Below are 21594 nucleotides of genomic sequence, written 5' to 3'. Positions count from 1 at the left end.
CGCCGGTGGTCACGTGACCTGACGTCATCCCACCTCCTCTCCCTGAAATCTCAGGCTCCGGATGCGTCCGTCTCTCCCCGTCCGGCCGAACCTGAAACTAGCGACGGGGGTTGAGAGGCAAGGTAGCGTGTGGCCTCCAGCGGCCTTGTGCCTGCTGTGTCAGCGTGAGCAGGGAACGCACTCTGCTCAGCTCCCCACAGGAAACCGGCCCGGAAGACAGCCCCTCGAGCCGGCCGGTGCCGCGCGCGCGCCCGCTCGCCCCGCCCCTTCCCCCCTCCTCCCACGGTGGTACTGGCGGAGGGCGGAGGGATCTGGAGGCGGCGGAGGGAGACGTCATTGCAGGGTTGTTTGTGCAGTCTCGGCGGCGGCGGCACTCACAGTGATTCGGCCGCTGCGCCGGGGGGTGGGGGGGCCAAACGGGACTCTTTTCTTTCAGACTGACCGCGGGGCAGCTGCGGAGCATGTCGACCCCGGCCCGTAGGAGGCTCATGCGGGATTTCAAGCGGTAAGGGCCCTCGCATTAGTCCAATATGACGGTTCCTTCCCGAATCCGTGGGACTGCAGGGCGGGGATCCGGGACATAGTCCCCTGTTGACCCTGAGGGGGTGGACTGTGGGCCTGCGGGATCCGCGGCAGTCCCGGTTTACCGGCGGCTCCCACTCCCTAGCCTGGTACCGCCTTTTGAGTAAAGGAGGTCGGTACTACTGCCTCCTGCCCTTCCCCCAAAGAAGAAGGTGGCCATCGCTGGGCCTAGGTGTCCCCAAGGCCCACCTAGGCCAGATGCCGCCGTCCCACCTCCCGCCTCTGTGCCCTGCGGCGTCCCCTCCCCAGCCGGTGCGAGTGAGCGCCTCGGGCTGGGGCCTGGCTTGGTAGACCAGTCCAGCTTTGTTACAGCGCCCCGTGGCCTCCCATTTGTATTGGGGTTAGGGTGAATATTGTCCCTCGTCCCTTCCCTTTCTGCAGTGATGAGGGTGGGGTCTGCTGCGCGAGGGCCGGAGGTGGTTAGCCCATCCCCCGAAACCCGATTCTGCCCCCGCCCACCTGGAAGGACCTTGAGAACTGGCTCGGGAAACCTGGCCCAGGAGATGGCCACTCGTGCTGCCAGTGCCTTCTGGAACCGAGATCTGGCTGCCGAATAAAAGCCTATCTATAGCCTCCCTAGCCTGGAAAAATGCCTTCCGTCAGCCTGATGCTAATCTGATACTCCACCTGGGCCTCCTTTTGGAAAATAGTGGTTTGTTGGGAAATACGGGGCTTGGAGGAAGAAAACGACCTCTTCCCTCCTCTTCCAGTTGTTTATCTTTCCTTGGAAACGTACGAGTGCATAAACAGTACCTAAAGTCCAGCGTCCAGATAGTTTTCTTTTTTGGGCAGACCTGCCGTGATTGAGACAAATCTGTAATACAGAAACTTAGATTTGCCACTCAGGAAGTAACCTCTTAACTTCACCACTCTAGAGCCCTGTGTGAGGCATTTAGAAGCCAGTCTTGGACCCTAGACATCATTTAATTCATTTAACCACGTAAAAGTGGGGAGTCAAGCAATAAGTAGTTCCTGTAAGCCCTATCAGCAGCCTAATCTGCTTGAGAGTGACCAAACAGTACACTTTTTATGTGGACTGATAGCCAAGTGTCCTACCATCTGAAAATAACGTGTGTGTAATGGAGAAGTTCGTTTTGTTTTTTTAATCTGACAGGCAAGGATGCCCTTTTTTGGTGCAAAAGTCACCCAGGGCTTGAAGTCACTATATTTGATTTAGCTCCTTGAAAGTAAAACTTACCAGTTACATCCATTATTATCTCTTGCTGGTTTTTGCAATTCCTGTATTTGATTCTGAGTTGGTGATTTTCCAAGGATCTTCACATTACAGGAATTTGATGATGGCGTCTGTTGGAAGCTTTGTGAAGTCTCCTGGTCCGAGGTAGATTTGGCCTTTAAAATAGGCTGCTGGGAAAGCTAGCCGGAGCTTCTGGCTACAGGAGCACAGGGCATGAAGTAAAACTTGATTTCTAGTTGAATTGAATGTGGTGGTTTTTAGCCATTTACAGTATACAGAGATTTTTTTTTTTTTTTTTTTTTTTTGCGTTTTTCGAGAGGTTTCTCTGTGGCTTTGGAGGTTGTCCTGTAAATAGTTTTTGTAGACCAGGCTGGTCTCGAACTCACAGAGATCCACCTGCCTCTGCCTCCTGAGTGCTGGGGTTAAAGGCATGTGCCACCACCGCCTGTCCTCGTATATAGAGATTGACTACGATTTTGTCTGTGGCTAGTAATGGTGATCCCTGCATGATTAAGGTAGGAAAGTTGCAGATTCTCTCTCCTTTTTTTTGTTTTGTTTTTTCCAGACAGGGTTTCTCTATGTAGCTCTGACTGTCCTGTAATTCCCTATGTAGACCAGGCTGACCTCCTACTCACAAGATACCCACATGCCTCTACCTCTGCCTCCTGAGTGCTGGTTTATAACGGTGTGTGCTGCCACCGCCCAGCATAAGTTGCTGGTTGTCTAGCAGTAGTTTTTACTTCGAAGATTGTAACCCTTTAATGGGTTAAGAGTGCAGTCTGAGCTGGGCGGTGGTGGCACAAGTCTTTAATCCCAGCATTCGGGAGGCAGAGACAGGTGGATCACTGAGTTCGAGGCCACCCTGGTCTAACCAGCAACTTCAGGACAGGCTCCAAAACAATACAGAAAAACCCTGTCTGGAAACCCCCCCACCCCACCCCCAAAAAAAGAGTACAGTCTGTAAACATGGCTTCTTCAGGAGATCATATCTTAAATCTTGTTGTTTGAAGAGGGATGATCTCTTAGCCCTTTGGACTTAAGAGATCACTTGTAGTATTAATAAGTTTATTAACCTGATTGATTGATTTAAGTTGTGGTTCATTCTGGCTCCAACAATAACAAGAAAGTCAGTCTAGTCAGTTTCTCAGAATAGGTTCAGTAGAATTTGAACTCGGTGGCCTTTATGTTCAACTCTGAAAATGACTATTCTGGATTTCTAGATTGCAAGAGGACCCACCTGTGGGGGTCAGTGGTGCACCATCTGAAAACAACATCATGCAATGGAACGCAGTTATATTTGGGTGAGTTGAAATCGTTACTGGATGATAAGTGTGTGGGGACTCCATAAGAAAAATAAGCATATGAGCACTAAGGAAAGAGGCTGAGTAAAATCTGAAACTCACTGGGTGGGGAGGGTGGGTACCACTTCTTTTGAGAAGCTGGCATTGAACCCAGGGCCTCAATGTGTGCTTGCTTACTGGTGCTCCACCAACTAAGCTGTACACCCAACCCCTAAAACATTTTATTGAGCCTGAGACAGTTAATAAAATTGGTTTGCTCCTTGCTGTTATATATATATTTTTTTTGGTTTTCTTTCACTTGAGCCAGAGTATTGAAATGTTGCCCAAGGTGATTTTTGAACTGGCCTGCAGTGATCCCCTTGTTTGTGTTTTTTTTTTGTTTTGTTTTGTTTTTCGAGACAGGGTTTCTCTGTGGCTTTGGAGGCTGTCCTGGAACTCACTTTGTAGACCAGGCTGGCCTCGAACTCACAGAGATCCGCCTGCCTCTGCCTCCCGAGTGCTGGGATTAAAGGCCTGCACCACCACCACCCGGCTCACCACCTGGCTTTATAGTATGGTTTTTACAGCCGCTTCGGGTAACTGATAGAATGAGGGTTCAAAGGCTTTGCGTGAGCTTGAGTGGTAGAATGCTTGCCTACCATGCATTTGGCCCTGGTTTTGATTCCCCAGCACTGAAAATCAATAAATATTTTATGTTAAATTGAGTGGCAAAGGAAAGGAAATGAATTAGCTCATACAAAATGTGCCATGCAAGTAAGTGTGCTCATGTACAAAGACTTGGAACCAAAATACTAAGAACTTTGCTGTGACAAGAATTTCAGCTAAAAATTATCTGTATGCTGAGAGGAAATGTTTCAGAAGTAGTGGTTTACTTTGCATGATGGTAGGATTGAACTGGTGCATGGTACACATTGTAGGCAAACGCTTCCTCACCAAGCTACACTCAGCTCCGTTAAAAATTTATTTTGAAACCTGGCGTTGGTGGTGCACGCCTTTAATTCCAGCACTCGGGAGGCGGAGGCAGGCAGATCTCTGAGTTTGAGATCAGCCTGGTCTATAAGAGCTAGTTCCAAGACAACCTCCAGAGCCACAGAGAAACCCTGTCTGGGGGTGGGGTGGGGATTTTTTTTGTTTAGTGGTGGACTGTTGACAAAGGTTGGGGTGCAACCCTTTGATTCAGCAGTTTTAAATAAAAGTGCAGTATCTCCATAAATTTCCCAGATTCTCTTGCCTCAGTCTCCCAAGTGCTGGGATGGCAGGCATGGGCCACCATACTTAATACTTCCTTAAATTCTTGTTTATTATTATTACTAATATTTCTTTGTGTGTGAGTGAGTACACTGTACTTAACAGCAGTACAGTGTACACCATGAATATACTGTACAATATACACTGTAACCCACAGCACTCAGTGTAAAGATAAGATGGCAACTGTTAGGTCACTTCTTCCCCTCCATCATTGGGTTCAGGGATAATTTAAAACTTAATTTTTTTTAGGCCGGGCGGTGGTGGCGCACGCCTTTAATCCCAGCACTCAGGAGGCAGAGGCAGGCGGATCTCTGTGAGTTCGAGGCCAGCCTGGTCTACAGAGTGAGTTCCAGGACAGCCTCCAAAGCTACAGAGAAACCCTGTCTCGAAAAATACCAAAAAAAAAAAAACTTAATTTTTGATTATGTGTGTCTGTTGATGTATGGAATTGTGAAAATTTGCCACTGCAGCTGGCTGTGGGATGATTTTACAGTCAGTCCAGGTAATTAAAAACTAGAGTTTGAAGGGGGTGTCGTGTACAATAGAACAGGTGCCCATGATAGATGGGCAGGTAGGAGTGGGAGAATCAGATCTCTTTCTTGAAGCTGTAATTGAAGTTGTGCGCTGCCTGATATGGATGGGTGCTGAGGACCAAACTCCTGTAAGAGTTTCAAATACTCTTTTAATTCCTGAGCTGTCTTAGAATGTAGCTCAGTTGGTGGAGTGCTTGCCCAACTTTACCTGAAGCCCTGGGTTCGGTCATCTGTAATCATACCGCTTGGAAGGCTGAAGCAGAGGAATCACAAACTAAAATCCAACCTGGACTATTTAGCAAGACCTTGTATCAAGAAAAAATAGTTAGGTATACTGCCTCGTGCTTATAAACCCTAGCACTCAGGAATCTGAGGCAGGGGGATTGGTGCAGAGTCAGGCCAGTCTGGGCTATGATAGCCAATTTTTTTTTCTGTGTGTGTTATATCATCCCTTTTAAAAATTCTAGTTTGAGACAGGGTCTTGCCAAGTTACCCAGGCTGGCCTCATACTCACTGTGTATACTAGGCAGGCCTCAAATTTGACATCCTCCTGCTTCAGTCTCCTGAATACCTGGGATTGCAAGTTTATGGCACCATGCCCACTTATATACTGCTACTTTGAGTTTCTGTTTTTCGAGATAGTTTCTTTGGATAGTCCTGGCTGTCTTGGTACTCACTCTGTAGACCAGGCTAGCCTTGAACTCAGAGACCTACCTGCCTCTCTTCTGGGATTAAAGACTTCAACCACCAAGCTGCACTGTATGTATTCTTCTTGCAGCAAAATCATAGACAAGTTTGCTCTATCGGGAAAAAGCTAAGGCTACATGTTGGTTTACTCAATGGTGTTTGTACAACTCTCCTGGTAGCTGGATGACTGCAGCCTTTTCTAGTTTCCCAGTTTATCCTTTCCCTCCTTGAAGAGAGAAAACAGCAGAGTAAAAAATTTCTTTTAATTAGAAATCTTCTTGTTTTCAGACCAGAAGGGACACCTTTTGAAGATGGTGAGTAACTCTTAATTATTTTCTGTATGATATTAAAAGGGTGCTTTTAAATCAGAGATTTGAACACCAAAACACCTATTTGAAGTCAGGTTTTACTCTTAATGAACTCCATGGATATTAATCAGGCAAATGAAAATTTATAGTTAACAAGGATCCTTTTTTGCAGAGATAGGCTTGGACACCTCTGTCACCAGTTTCCAATGTAATATGATTTGCCTGTAGCGCTATAGAACTAGATAGTGGGTCTGTGTTATGGGTAGTTTATATTTAGGCAGCCTAGCAGAAGGTGTTCCTGAGGTAATACCAAGAGGGTGATTATAATTTACTACTGTGTTATCTGCATTGATTACAGTCTTGTGATAAAAATTTTTCTTTTTGTCTCCCCCAGTGCTAGGGATCAAACCCAGAGTTTTGTGTGTTCCAAACAAGCACTCCACTCTGAAGCTCTCCCTGAGTCCTGAATCCATAGCTACCAGTAGCTTCACTACTTAGCATGTAGCACCCAAAGCATTCTGCAGTAATTTGCATCTCAAGTTAGGTATATCTAATAGGAGCCAGGAAAATGGGAGTCTGGTTCTAATCTGTAATCATAGTTATGTTTATTAGATTGATTTTAAACAGGTACTTAAAGATTTTCCCTAATTATAGAAGATTTTTAAAAAATTAAACAGCTTTGCAGTAATTATCAAAATGACTTCAGAATTTTTCTATTAACACATTTGGTAAGAACAACTGAATTATTTGTCAGGGATAACCTGAAAGTCTGCTAAGCAAGTGATACTGTACTTATACTCTGGAATATACTGGTTGAAGAATAATAAGGCCGATCTCGGTAGAATAATCTAGATCCGTATGTGAGATAGATCTCACTGTAGCCCCTTCTGTTGCCCTGGACTCAGAAAATTCTCCTGCCTCTGCCTTCTAAGTTGTGGAATTATCCTCTTCCTTACTAATTATGTATGCATGTGTTAGAGATACGTGCCACACTGTCATACTTAATTTCTAGGTAGGTATAAGGAATCCAAGGAGGTACTGAGTGACTGTAGCAGGCTTTTTTAGCTATCTCAACCCTTCTCAGTTGTTCAATCCACAAACCCTTCAGGGTGTCTGATTCCCCTTTCAGGAGACTGTGTGACTGATCGTCTTGATACCAGTACTTGTTGACCTTTGCGTTGCTGGTATAGAAGCAGTCTGAGCTAGATCTGTTCCTAAGTAGTTGGGCATCTAAGAACAAATTGAGACCTCGGCCCATACTATACTAGGAGTCATTGTGTTGTTGTTGTTGTTAGACAGGGTTTCTCTATATTGCTTTGGAGGCTGTCCTGGAACTCACAGAGATCCGCCTGTCTCTGCTCCGCAGTCCTTTGCCAGGTGGAAGTCAACTCTCTTAGAATCCTTTGACACCCTCCTTTTTTTTTAAGGTCCCCCCCCCTCTTTTTTGATTTGCAACGTTGGGCATCATACCTCAGGCATGTTAGCTAAGTGCTTTTTCACTAAGCTACCCTAGTCCGTTAGTGACTTTTTATTTATTTATTTCTGTCACTCTCCTTTTAAGTTGTAAAAAAACTTTGTAGTCCCTTAAGTGTGAATTTTAAAAATTTTAGTAGTTAGGGTCCAGTTGCCTTTCAAAAAATATGATATGACAGTTGGGACTGATGAGATAGCTCAATGGATAAAGGTGCTTGCCTCACAAACCCTGACAACCTGTTTGACTTCTAGAACTCTGATAAAGGTGGGAGGAAAGAGCTAACTTGAAAACAAAGTTGACCTCTGACCTCCACACACAAACCCTGGTGTGATGCCATCTGTACACATAAGTCATACACTCCCATTCAGTCAGCCAGATGTGACCATTCCCACTTCCACACTCCTGTAGTAGCCCGTGGAAAGTGTTTGTCCTCCAAGTACTTGCCAGCTTCGCTTGTCCGTGGTCTAACACAGAAACATGTCAGGTGTTTTATATGCTAAACCAGAGTTCTCTGGCTAACATGCGGCTGTGCAAAATTTGATATGGAATTAAGAATTATTTGATGAAGACGTTTAAAAGTAATGTTTGTCTTACTGTGATTTGGTTTGTTTTCTACCTAGGTACTTTTAAACTAGTAATAGAATTTTCTGAAGAATATCCAAATAAACCACCAACCGTTAGGTTCTTATCCAAAATGTTTCATCCAAATGGTAAGTGACAGCTTCTTAGGTTTTGTCAGTAATGGGATGAGGGCATGGGAGGCTTTGTCCCTCCCCTTGGGTGTGACTTATTCTTATAATTAGGCCTGTCATCAGATACTGCTTCCATACCCATGTTAGCTAGACTCCTAACGAGGTTCCATGTGTGAGCTAAAGTAATTATAATAACATAAGAATTAAAAGTAATAAACATCCATTTGGTTAACAAAAATTTAACCTGGAATTTGGCTTTTATAAACCACACATTCAAGCCAGATGGTGGACCATTGGGAGTTCAAGGCCATTCTCAGCTACTTAGCAACTTCAAAGCCAGCCTAGATTTCATGAGACCCTGTCTCCCAAAATAAAAATAAACATTTTAGGGTGTTGAGAATGGTTCAGTAGGTAAAAGTACCTTGCCATTAAGTCTGGTAGCCTGAGTTCAATCCCCAGGATTCCCATGACAGAACCAATTCCTATAGGTAGTCCTCTGGCCTCTATACCTGTTTCTTGAGCTCCCAAGTACGTGTGTGCATGCTCAAATGAGCAAAATGAGCTGGCCTTCATTTTGATATACAAGGATGAGTTTGAACTCAGGATCTCCTGGTTTCATCTCTTTGTGCTTATGTGCAGATGCCACCACACCCAGTTTATGTGGCACTAGGGATCAAACTCCAAGTTTACACAGTAGGCAAACACTTTACAGACTAGACTATATCCTCAATCCTGGGCTAGTTGATGGATACATACATACATATATACATACATACATACATACATACATACATACATACACACACACACACACACACACACGAGTGTGTATATACAAGTGTATATACAATGTGTGTGCCATTCTACTTGTTCATTTTACTTTTTTGGGTTTTTTTTTGTTTGTTTTGGTATTTTTTGTTTGTTTGTTTGTTTGTTTGTTTTTGAGACAGGATTTCTCTATTGCTTTGGAGGTTGTCCTGGACTCGCTCTGTAGACCAGGCTGGCCTCGAACTTAAAGAGATCCACATGCCTCTGCCTCCTGAGTGCTGGGATTAAAAGCATGCGCCACCACTGCCCAGCTTACTTTTTTATTATTATTATTAATTATTTACTTGTGTTTCTTTTTTTTGTTTTGTTTTTGGTTTTTTTACGAGACAGGGTTTCTCTGTATTGTTTTGGAGGCTATCGGTCCAGCCTGGCCTCGAACTCACAGAGATCCGCCTGCCTCTGCCTCCCGAGTGCTGGGATTAAAGGCGTGCGCCACCACTGCCCGGCTTTTACTTGTGTTTCTAAGGCAGGGTTTCTCTGGGTAGCCCTGGCTGTCCTGGAACTTACTTTAGTGTCGATCAGGCTGGCCTTGAACTCAGAATCTACCTGCCTCTGCCAAGTGTTGGAATAAAGGCCTGCACCACCATATCTAGCCTACTTGTCCATTTTAATTACACAATTCAGTGGAGTTGTGGTATAGTCATAGACACAGTAAAACCATCAAAATGGCCAATTTCCCTTTCTCTTGTGAGGTAGCAGTTGGACATTTTGTGTTAGTGGATTCTTTAGCACATGGCCTTACTGATCATGAACCTTTTGATTTGTCTGTTGTGGTTGGACTGCATCCCCATCTTTGTAGCTGTGCTTTGTCTCTATTGCTTGAATAAGTTTTACTATTTAGATATCTTCTGTTTACCTCTTGATCAATTGATGGACATTTGGATTCAAGTTTCCTTTTGGCATTTCAAAATCAAAACTTAAGTTTTCAATTGCTTTTTTATTTTTTGACTTGGGGTGTGACATTTGATCCTAGGACAGATGAGAAGTGACTAACTTCTACTTTCAGGCCAAAAGATATGGACTGAGGTTAACCGTTAGTAATACTGAGCACACAGAGAACAAGGTCAGGCCAGGGGAGTAGATATGATTGCCCAGAGATGAATAATGGGAATAGAAATAAAAGAAACCCTAGGATGGACATATCTCTAATATATTATATTATTATTAATAATAATATATGTATCTAATATAATATATATATGTATATATAATAATAATATGTATCAATATTATATTAATATTATATAATATATAATATATAGTATTAATAATAATAATAATATTATTATTAATAATATATATGTGTGTATATATAATATATATAATATAATATATATATGTATAATAATATATAATAAATAATATAATAATATAAATAATAATAATAAGTATAGTAGTAATAATATTATTTATAATAATAATAATAATATATTAATAATATTAATAATAATAATAATAATATATTATTAATATTATTAATAGTATTAATATAATATATGTAATGATATAATAATAATAATAATAATTATTATTAATAATATAATAATAATATATATGTGTAATAATATTATTAATATTAGTAATAATAATAATAGTAAATAATAATAATAATATTAATAATAGATATAATAATATTAATATATATATATACATTGTATATATAATAATATATTATATAATATGGTGATGATGTTAAGTGATGATATATGTATATTATATATGTGATGGTGATATGTGTATGTGATGATAATATGTATTATTAGTGTTTGTGTTGATATTATGTGTATGTGTTAATATTGATAGTAGTATTAGTGTGTGTGATGTATACTATGTATCCTTGCCATGGAGGATATCGTGATTCTGGGTTTTTCAGTTTGCCAGTATTGCCAGGAGCATGTTTAATAAGCCCAACACTTGAGATAGAGAGAGGCAGGAGAATCAGAAACGCAGTGCTGTCCTGGGCTACATGAGACTCTTCTAAATGAATGAAATCCTCCACATTGGCAATATCTGTAACATGGGCCTAAGAGAGTAGAAAGTATGTCCCAGGTAGTCAAAAGTTATAGTGCATGTTAACCTCCTGCCTTTTTTGTTTTGTTTTGTTTTGTTTTTGTTTTTTTGAGACAGGGTTTCTCTGTATTGTTTTGGAGGCTGTCCTAGAACTCACTCTGTAGACCTGGCTGGCCTTGAACTCACAGAGACCCGCCTGCCTCTGCCTCCCGAGTGCTGGGATTAAAGGCGTGTGCTACCAATGCCTAGCTAACTTCCTGCCTTTTTTCTTCTACTTGTGTGTGGTTTTCTTCCACTTGTATATGACCAGAGGTTGGGGGATGGGGTATATTACAAGGAAAGGTAAAGGTCAGCTGTCAGTCTTAGCTGCTAATGTTTTGACATAATTTTGCAAATATTTGTTACTTCATTTACTCAAAGTGAAGGTACTTACATACTTTTTTGTTTTGTTTTACGAGACAGGGTTTCTCTGTATTGTTTTGGAGGCTGTCGGTCCAGCCCGGCCTCGAACTCACAGAGATCTGCCTGCCTCTGCCTCCCGAGTGCTGGGATTAAAGGCGTGCACCACCATTGCCTGGCTACTTACATACTTTTTTAAAAACAAAATATGGAACTGCCGGATGTCATTTGTTAACTTTTCTTTTTTTAGGCAGAGGCAGACTAATCTTTTAGTTCAAGGCCAACCTGGTCTACATAGTTCCAGACCAGTCAGAACTACATAGTAAGAACCTGTCTACAAACAAAAACCCCTTGTTTTCATGAGTAACACAATAGATAAATAACATTTATGATGGCTACACTACCAATATACCTTGAATGTGTCATCATTTACTATTAGGATGCTGGGAACCTAACCTAGGACTTTGTCCCTAAGTGTAAATACTCCACCTCCAGGCAGGAGCCTGTTTAGCCAGGCTCCCTCTTCTTTTTTTTTTGAACCACAAGGAGTACTGTTTTTCTTTAGTAGATCATGTCACTGTGAACATCCTACAAATACTTTTTTTTTTTTAAAGAATTATTTATTTTGTATTCAGTGTTCTGTATGCATGTATCCTTGCAGGTCAGAAGAGGGCATCAGATCTCATTATAGATTGTTGTGAGCCACCATATGGTTGCTGGGACTTGAACTCAGAACCTCTGAAAGAGCAGCCAATGCTCTTAACCTCTGAGCCATCTCTCCAGCCCCAAATAACTTGACACTGTTCTGAGAATAGTCTCTAGGAGTGGTGTTTTTTTTGTTTGTTTGTTTGTTTTTGTTTTTTGTTTTGTTTTTCGAGACAGAATTTCTCTGTGGCTTTGGAGGCTGTCTTGGAGACCAGACTGGCCTCAAACTCCAAACTCATAGAGATCCACCTGCCTCTACTTCCTGAGTGCCGGGATTAAAGGCGTGCACCAACAACACCCTGCCATGGAGTGGGTTTTTTTTTTTAGAGTTCAGTTCGAGACTTAAGAAGGGTAGGGTAGTTATGTGTGGGTTCTGGGAGTGATTAATATATGTTGTGCTTTGAAAAAGTCTGTCCCTCAGCCTTCTGAAGTGAGGCTGACATGACTTTTCAAAACAAGTTTCCCTGTGAGATGGTAGGGTTTAGTTACTACCTGACATTCAGAACTGTTATTTGGTCAGGTATTGTGTGCGGTCACGTTCTCTTAACTAGGTTGTGAGGTAGTGGTAACTAACTTTAGTGTTGTCTTTGCAGTGTATGCTGATGGTAGCATATGTTTAGATATTCTGCAGAATCGATGGAGTCCCACGTATGATGTCTCTTCCATCTTAACTTCAATTCAGGTATGTGTGTGTTCAGAAGCATCACAACTTTTCTGCATTCTGTGGGATATCATCAGTTACTTAGAGCAGTCTAACGACCAAGGAAGCAAACTGCCAGCCATTGCCCAGGAACCCTGGACTGGTCTGCACTTATGTTAGTTGACATCTAAGATCTAAATCCACAAACTTGTTTCCTCTGGTGGTGGTATCTGTTGTTACCTAGGCTGTCTCATTTTAACCTCTGATCCTCCTGCCTCTCTTCCTATGCTATAGGTACAGTCCTATGTACCATGCCTAGTCACAACCTGTCAGTCATGTTTTGCACATTCTCACAGGTTAGACTTACTTGTACCCACATAGTGCCTGTTTTTGGTTTTTTGAGACAGGGTTTCTCTGTAGCTTTGGAGGCTGTCCTGGAACTCCTTGAAGACCAGGCTGGTCTTACAGAGATCGCCTGCCTCTGCCTCCAGAGTGCTAGTGTTTTGAGAAGTTAAGATTGCTTAGAAAACCATAGGAATCTCTAGGAACTGCCAAGTCAGAGAACTCTGACCTGTTTTGTCTCACCCAGGAAAGTCTGTAAAGAGGGGGCAGTAACAGTTTGCCCGTGAGTCTGGGGAGACTGTTGTGGCTGTGCTGATTTGTGAGTCTTTTACTCTATTAGTTCTGCTCATCTCTAGATAGAGAACATCGTTATGTTAATACTGTGTCATTGACCCTGTTCATACCTGCTTCCCCACTACCTGTCTGTCCATCTGCCCCATCCCTGTGTGGTGTTTCCTCCTCCTCCCACAGCTGTGCCGCCCCCTCCCCTTAGTTCCTTTTTCTGTTTCCATGTTCCGTGTATTTGAAGGTATATCCCACATAGAATATACCTACATAGAAGAGCAACCATTGCCCTTAGGTTGCTCGTTACTCATTGCTCCGTCCCTTCCCACTCTGGTAAGCTTTGCTGTTTCATCCCCTCCCTGCTAAACATGGGTGTTTTATTTATCCCAGGAGCAAAGCTTGCCTACAGATTTGCTGGGTGACTTCAATAATGTTTAGACCTGGAGATATGCTTAGGAGTAAAGCACTTACCTAGCATGCTGGAGACCTGAACACCACCAAAAAAATGATAGTAGCAGTAAAAAGTAAATGAAAATAATAGTTGCTAACGTATTTACAGGTGTTAGAGCCTAACCAAATTCAGCCGTTTATTTCCTAGTGAGGAAGTTCTTATATGCTAATGAATATTGTTCTTGACTGATCCTTGAAATGGGAAGTCTCAAAGCAACTGGGAATTGTTTTGGAAACTTATGTTGTTTAGCAGCAAGTTTTGAGACCTAAAAGATGACATGGGAACTTCCAAATAATTCTGACATTTTGAGGAATTTTTTTTGTCCTCATCTGAGCCATGTTAATAGACACATAACTGAAAAGCATTTTCTTCTCTCTCTTAGTCTCTGTTGGATGAACCGAATCCAAACAGTCCAGCGAATAGCCAAGCAGCACAGCTTTATCAGGAAAACAAACGGGAGTATGAGAAGAGAGTTTCGGCCATTGTTGAGCAAAGCTGGAATGATTCATAATAGACACCTGGTCTGTTCATCTTTTCATCGTTGTTGTGTATAATTTACCTCCCAGTAGAAAGGCTAGCAAGTTTTAAGTGCCACGGGTTTTAAGGATTCTGCAGAGAAAAAGAAAAGTCCTTCAGTTTAGAACCTACAAAAGCTTGTGTATCTCGATTAATGTGCTTTTTATTGCATGGTGTGAACTAAGTTATTGCTGCATAAATTTGTAATATATCCTGTTTGTATTTTTTTCCAAGTGTATAATGTTGGTGTGGAGTTTTCATGACAGAATATACACATTTTGTAAATCTGTACTTTTTTCAAATATTGAATGCCTTATTTTTGAATTCTTTAGATTTTTAAATTGGAGAAAAGCACTTAAAGTTTTTTATATATGAATATTACATGTAAAGCTGTTAAAATACATAACTTCAGTGCAAGAGACTTTGTCACTTATTTCCTTATCTGTGCAGGAGGGACTGAGAAGTCTCTAGCTCTCCACCAGTTGAGAGCTCCATTTCCAACTGCAGAAGATCATACTTATATTTTATCAAGGAAGTCTGCAAATTTGAGTCTAAAACCAATTCTGATCTCCGGCTTTATTTTGAATGTACTTATGTTAGTTCAGTTGAGTGATTATAGACTTACTGGTCTGATTCTGTCCAGCTCTGTATTTGGGCCACTTGTTAACGTGCGTTTCTCATGTTAAACTGTATCTATTTTGACTTCACAATTGGCACCTCGGCCACGAGCAGAGCTGATTGACTCTGTTGTATGGCAGCACCTTCACAGGCTTTTGATTAAGAAGAAAGTAAAACCATCACCATTTACCAAACGCCGTGCCACAGTATTAGCAATGGCCGGTTGTGTTGGTTTGAGCAAGGCAGAGATTTGGAAGGAATCTTGGTGTAACTTGAATATTTGCAAACTACCTTTTAATGCAGCTGTGCGCTACCTGTTTATTCTGGAACTGTTGAGCACCAGGGCCTGCCGAGTTGCTTCTCACATCCTCAGTTGTATACAAGTTGTACTGCATCTTAGTTTACTGGATAGATTTAAAACACAGTATTGTAGAAAGCTAATACAAAGCTATTCTATGCCTTCAAATAGCATAGAAAAATGGAAAATATACAAGTAAATTCTGTTGAACCACTTGTGTAGTCTCTCTAGTAGTTGAAACAGCTATTATAGTGAGCCTGAGTTTCTTGTCATCCATACCAGCCTTCTAGAGACGTGCTCTGGTAGCCTCTCTGTTGGAAAATTGGGTTGCAGAATGACTGTCTTCTGTTACAAGCAAAGTTTAAGACTGGGATGGATAGGCGCTGGTACCTCCCTTTAGAAGTATTACTCCAAGGAACTGAAGAGATGGTTCAGTGGTTAATAGCATATACTATTTCTATAAGAACCCAGGCTTGTTTTCCTGCACCCACAGCTCACAGCTCCCTGTAACTCTAGCTCCAGGAGGATCCAAAACTGGCCTCCTCAGACATTAATACTCACATACACAGACACATACATAATTAATAAAAAAGAAATTCAATCTATTTAAGCAGAGCATGGTGGCACATATCCTCAGGAGGCTGGAGAGGGTCATGGGTTTGAGTCTGGTCTACATAGTGAGTTCCAGGCCACTCGGGTACATAGTGAGTCCCATATTTGATGATACCTCTGCCTTTCGATTTAAAATTCTTTCCCTCCAGTGAGCCAGACAGTAAACAAGCAATACCTGTAAGAGACTCTCCTGTTTGGCTAAACACCTTCCTTGATAACTGTCAGCCCTGGATTTCTTTTTCTTTTTTGGTTTTGGTTTTGGTTTTTTGAAGCAGGGTATCTCTGTGTAGCTTTGGAGCTTGTCCTGGAACTCGGTCTGTAGACCAGGCTGACCTTGAATTCACAGACAACTGCCTGCCTCTGCTCTCTCCCCCTTCCCTCCAAGTGCTGGGATTAAAGGCATGCACCACCACCACGGCCCAAGTGTTTCATTTTTGCCATGCAAAATGTTCATTTTTACTCTCTAGATAGATTTGTACGGCAAGAAACTAGAACTGATACTGAGGTAAATTGGTGTTGGGGTTTAGGTGCACTTGTGATGCAGTTCCTCAGTAATGGCTAGCAGAAAGCAGCCCACTAGTACTTTTCCCAGCACATTAAGTTTCTTGTTTTTTTTTTTTTTTTTTTTTTTTTTTGAGACAGGGTTTCTCTGTAGCTTTCGAGCCTGTCCTGGCACTCGCTCTGTAGACCAGGCTGGCCTCAAACTCAGATTCACCTGTGTCTGCCTCCCCAGTGCTGGGATTAAAGGCATGCCCCACCACTGCCCAGATCTCCAACTTTCATTACAAATCAGGGAACTAAGTGCACAGAGATAAGGTGTCTCACTCAGGTCAGCCAGCTGGACATGAGCTGGCTTTAGAGTAGTCTGGCCCTGGAACCATTAGGGAATATTCAGGGGAATTTCCCTTTTGGAGAAATACTGATAGAGTTACACAGACACTATCCAATGGGAAGGTTATCTTTGTCATCATTTCCCACATGTCAAGAAGTCTGGGTGTAGAAACTTCCCTGGTCTCATATAAAGGACCAATTCCTCAATAAGCCATTTTCCCCTTTGAGGGAATACTGTTGAGTGTGGAGCTCCTCTGGCCTACCCCCCCTTCACAACAAAATGGTTCCATTAATGTGGATAACTTTCAGATGCTGACTGAGATGGCTCAGCGGGTGAAGGAGCTTGATGGCAAGCCAGAGTCAGATCTCAGGGACCCCAGGAAGCAGAGAACTGACTTCCATAAGTTGTCCTCTGACCTCTAACCACAGCCTGGCACATGTGCTCTCATACACAAAATCAGTGTAATATAAGGTCTGAGGACTGACCTAAAATTCAGGTGGAAAGTAACAAAAGCTAAGAGTGATGCTCTGATTACTAATGGTCTGTTTTGTGTTATTTTCTGGTGGAACAGAGGATCGAACCAAGATCCTTGTGAGTGCCAGGTAAGCACTATACTGATGAGCTTTACAGCTAGTTCCTATTGCCTGAGTCATAGGAATAACACTAGAGGTTGGAGAGATGGCACAATGTTAATTAAGGTCACATACTCCTCTTAGAAAGGACTTGAGTTTAGTTCCCAACACCCACATCAGGTAGCTCAGCTATAACTCCAAAAGACCTGAAGCTTCTGACCTGTGGGCACCAGCACTCACAGACACAGATAACATATAAAGATTTTAAAAGAACACGGGTATAATACATGTGGTGTGGTTCATGACTATAGCTTACTATTTGGGAGGCCAAGGCAAGAGCTACACAGAGACCCTGCCTTTAGAAAAAAACATTTGGACTCAAATTTTTAGGTACCGGGAGTCACAATTGCCTCAAGCATGTTAGGCAAGTGTTACGTAGCCCTGGGATACTTCAATTTTCCTAATTTTGGGGGTAGACAGTGTGGATCATAGTTCTTTCTGTTGTGTCCAGCCATGGGATGTGTCATGGGCTAAATGTGTAAATAGAAATCCAGTCGTTGGAGCTGTTGAGGTTGTATAGAGTTGTCAGGAGAGACTTGTGCCAGGTTTATGCTTCATTCCCATCTAGTTAGGGAGAAAATGAACTACTATCCAATAGAGATTATTTTCTGTCCCAGTACGAGACAAAGCAAAGATGGTAGAAGTCATGTGATTGAAAGGATTGTCTTCACATCACTATTATAACTTTGAAGAAGAAAAAATCAGTAAAGTTTTTAATGTTTCTCTTACTCATAGGAAGGTTAGGGAATTGCTTTGAGTTGGGTCAAAAAGATAAATGGCCTGTATCCTTTACAAATGGGTATGTCAGCAGTCCACACAGTTCAGCAGTGGCTCCAGGCGGCTTCTTAGGTACATAGAAGTTCAGGCCTGGATGAGGAACTTGCTCGTGGAAGGACTTAACTGACATTACATAACTAACACAACTAACTCTCTGGCCACGTGGCACTTATCTGACAGTGACTTGCTGAGAGCAGGTAGCCAACCAAGTTTACTAGAGAAAGAATTCAGAGTGATGGTTACAAAACACCACCTCTGGGCTGGGTGTGTGGTTTGGTGGTAGAGCACCTGCTGTAGCAAGTGTAGGGATCTGGATTTGATCCCCAGTAACATCCCACACACTGTGCCACTCAGCTCAGATGGAACTGAGTCCCTAAAACGTGGTTGGGCTGGGAGGGTGGGAGTCTGAACTCCTTAGTCACCATCCTTAGAATCTGAGCACTTTTCTGGGTCCTAAGCATTGCTCCTTCTGTAGCGCAGAGGAGAAAGTTGCCCCTTCACAAACAAAGTCTTTTGCCAAGAATACCACTGCCCCACCAGCTGAATTGGCACAGTTGTGCGCCTAAAGAGTGTTAAAGAGGTTTGGACACTCTGGCTGATCACATGAAGTTATTTTTTTAGAAAACAGAATTGGCAGTTTTCTAACAGTTGGTTCAGAGAAAACAAACAGGAAACCCCTCACCTACGTCCTCATTCTGGGCGTGAGAGATACTCTCCCTTTCCCTAGGAAAAGGTGTGTTTGATTGACCTGATAACTTAGACACTCGCAGAAACTACAGAAGGCTCTGGAGCTACATGCTTATGCCAAGAAAAGCTATCATTTGGGAGGCAGGGGCAGGCATGTCTCTGTGAGTTTGAGGCCAGTCTGGTCGGCAGAGCAAGTTCCAGGGCAGCCAAAGCTACACAAACTCTTATCTAAAAAAACTAAAAAAAGAAAAAGAGATACTGTCATCCTACTGTGCTGTGACGGGCCTTGGTCCTGGAAACGTCCTCCTGTTTGCGCACACAGATGTGCTATCAGGCAGAATGGGAACTGCAAGGCTTCCTTCCTTTAGAGTGAGGCCTCGTCGCTGGGGTCCTCTGCAAGCCAGCAGCAGCACAAGCAAAGTCAAAACTAATGCTTACTCCTGGCCTTGTTATCACACATTTATTTGGTTGTATGTGCTAGAAACAGTCTTCTACAGCTCAGGCAAACCTAGACCTCTGTGTAGTCCAGGATAGCTTCAGACTTAGAATCCTCCTGCCTCAAACTTCCAAGTGTTAGTAATAGCTGGTGTCATCATGATGAGTTACATTGTTGTGTTTACATGTATAGGTATTTTGCCTGCATGGATGTCTTTGTGACACTTGTGTCCATGATCGTTGCAAAAGAGGGCATCATCAGATTATCCTCTTAAACTGGAGTTACAGACAGTTGTGAGCCACCATGTTAGTGTTTGGAATCGAACCAGGTCCTCTGAAAGAGCAACCAGTGCTCTTAACCACTGAGCTATCTCTCCAGACCCATTTGTTGTTGTTGTTTTTTGGTTTTTTTTTTTTTTTTTTTGAGACAATCTTAGATAGCCCAGACTGGCCTGAACTTGGAGTACAGTCAAGGATGACTAAATGTCTGGTCCTCTTTCCTCCCTCTCCTAAGTGCTAGTATTATAGATGTGCATCCCCTCCTGGCTTACACATTGCTGGGATAAACTCAGAGCTTCATGTACTTTAGGCAGGCACTCACCCCCCAGCCCCACATAATTTCTTTGAGAAACTGGATCTTCAGCATGGAGCAGCTTGAGAAGTGGCCACAATCAGCATCAAAGATCTGGTGATAAGAGCAGCAACATACAATACCAAAGGAAAATGAGGATCACTTGCTTTACAGCTAACCTCTGCAGGCACAGGCCTGGAAGGTAGCAGAGGACCTTTGGGGTCCAAGGTGCACACCTTTAATCCCAGCACATAGGAGGCAGAGGCGGACAGATCTCTGTGAGGCCTGCCTGGTCTATATAGCAAGTTCCAGGCCAGCCTGGGACTCTTGGTGGCTGACCTGGTTTACATAGTGAGGCCCTGACTCAAATCAAGGTCCATCTAGATGGTGGAAATGATAGCTCCTGGTATGACTTGCAAAGCATTTGTCACACAACCAAGGAGAACTGGATTGTGCTATCTCAATACAACAATAAAATTTAACAAGTTATAAAGATAGATAAATACAAAAACCTAGAGGGAAACACAGATCACTGACTCAGCACCTGAGATGCTGAAAAGGAATGGTTTAAGAAGTAGGGTCAGCCCAGGGCTCTAACCAGAGTGAAGGGGAGTCTGGTGTTTTGCACGCAGGGCAGGGCAGGGGCACGCTGACACTCCACAGGAGTTCTAGATCCCAGACCCAGAGCTGTCAAGTCCCAAGATACCTAGCATTTGGAGCTGGAGGCTGCAAGTGGCCACCAGAGCTTTAGCCATGATCTGCCACTTTCTCGGGTTTGTATTTGGTTGTTGGCCTGTTGCTCAGCACCTCCCATCATTTGTCGGTCTCAACTCTTGGGTGTCTGAGGCCACATGCATGCTACTTCTTCTCCGTAGAAAAGTCCTTCCTCTTGCAGCCCTGGGGTGGGAGAGCATGGCACTGTGGAAACTTGCTTTTCTTTTGTGTGCACCCAAGTTTGTCAAAAACTTTGGTTCCAACATGTTCCAGCTTGGCCTCAGTGGAAACCCAGGACAGGACAGAAGCAGTGACACACTCATGCCAGGCGTGTGCAGACACTGGTTTCCCACAGAATCTTCCAATAAAGGGAGTCCTTTTTGTCAAATGTCTCCACCAAGGGCAATGGCAATGGGAAGTGTCTACAGTCACATTCACTGTGTCACTCTAACCACATGGGAGGCTGAGGCAGGTAGAGTACCGGGCCAGCCAGGGCTATACCAAGACTCAAACAAAAATGTCAAAGTGAAAAGAGAACACAGCCCAAGAGAAATAGATCTTGATGCCAATTTTAACAGCGAAGCTGTTAGTCACCATCCCCATAGAGCTCAAGGATGACCTCTAATTGCTCATTTATTAAACCAAGGGAAGTAGGGCTGGCTCAGTGGTTAAGAGACTGACTGCCCTTCCAGAGGACCTGGGTTCAATTCCCAGCACCCACATAGTGTTGCACACCTGTCTGTAACTCCAGTTCCAGGAGATTGGATCCAAGGATCCAACACCTTCTTTTGACCTCCAAGAGCACCAGGCATACAAGTGGTACACACACATGCATGCAGACAAAATACCTATACACATAAATTTTAAGCCAGGCAGTGGTGGCACACACATTTACTCCCAGCAGTCAGGAGGCAGAGGCAAGCAGTTCTCTGAGTTCGAGGCCAGCCTGGACTACATAGTTTCAGGACAGCCAGGGCTACACAGAGAAACCTTGTCTCCAAAAGCCAAAACAAATAATAATGTTAAAGCAGAGAAGGACATGGGCTGGAGAGATGGCTCAGAGGTTAAGAGTACTGACTTCTCTTCCAGAGGTCCTGAGTTCAATTCCCAGCAACCACATGGTGGCTCACAACCATCTACAATTCAATCTGATACCCTATTCCAGTATGTAGGTAGAACACTGTATATGCAATAAAGAAATAAAATCTTAAAAAAAAAAAAG

At 42.9% G+C, this 21594-nt stretch overlaps 1 protein-coding gene across 2 annotated transcripts; it reads left to right on the top strand.

Annotated features, from left to right (window-relative positions):
* The first annotated feature begins 5 nt into the window (after positions 1-5).
* On the top strand, positions 6-15325 carry Ube2b (ubiquitin conjugating enzyme E2 B). Of its 2 annotated transcripts, XM_013111733.3 has the most exons (7): positions 6-122; positions 437-505; positions 2998-3078; positions 5835-5860; positions 7949-8038; positions 12556-12644; positions 14063-15325. In XM_013111733.3, exons 2-7 carry the CDS (start codon positions 462-464, stop codon positions 14189-14191), a joined length of 459 nt encoding a protein of 152 aa, XP_012967187.1. In that variant the 5' UTR covers positions 6-122; positions 437-461; the 3' UTR covers positions 14192-15325. The 2 variants fall into 2 exon arrangements, with proteins under 2 accessions (XP_012967187.1, XP_005067842.1); XM_005067785.3 differs by lacking the exon at positions 6-122 and having other exon boundaries at positions 351-505.
* The last annotated feature ends 6269 nt before the right edge of the window (positions 15326-21594 follow it).

The sequence above is a fragment of the Mesocricetus auratus genome, unplaced genomic scaffold, assembly GCF_017639785.1.
Source record: "Mesocricetus auratus isolate SY011 unplaced genomic scaffold, BCM_Maur_2.0 Super-Scaffold_100007, whole genome shotgun sequence".
Classification (NCBI taxonomy): Eukaryota; Metazoa; Chordata; class Mammalia; order Rodentia; family Cricetidae; genus Mesocricetus; species Mesocricetus auratus.
Note: the sequence above shows the minus strand (reverse complement) of the source record. Positions and strands in the feature narration are given on the sequence as shown.

Bases quoted from the DNA above. Each gene is read 5' to 3' on its own strand.
- Ube2b (XM_013111733.3), top strand. From the start codon at position 462: ATGTCGACCCCGGCCCGTAGGAGGCTCATGCGGGATTTCAAGCG. The intron at 5,861-7,948 runs GTGAGTAACTCT...TTTTCTACCTAG, and splicing joins AGGGACACCTTTTGAAGATG to GTACTTTTAAACTAGTAATA. The intron at 8,039-12,555 runs GTAAGTGACAGC...TTGTCTTTGCAG, and splicing joins CAAAATGTTTCATCCAAATG to TGTATGCTGATGGTAGCATA.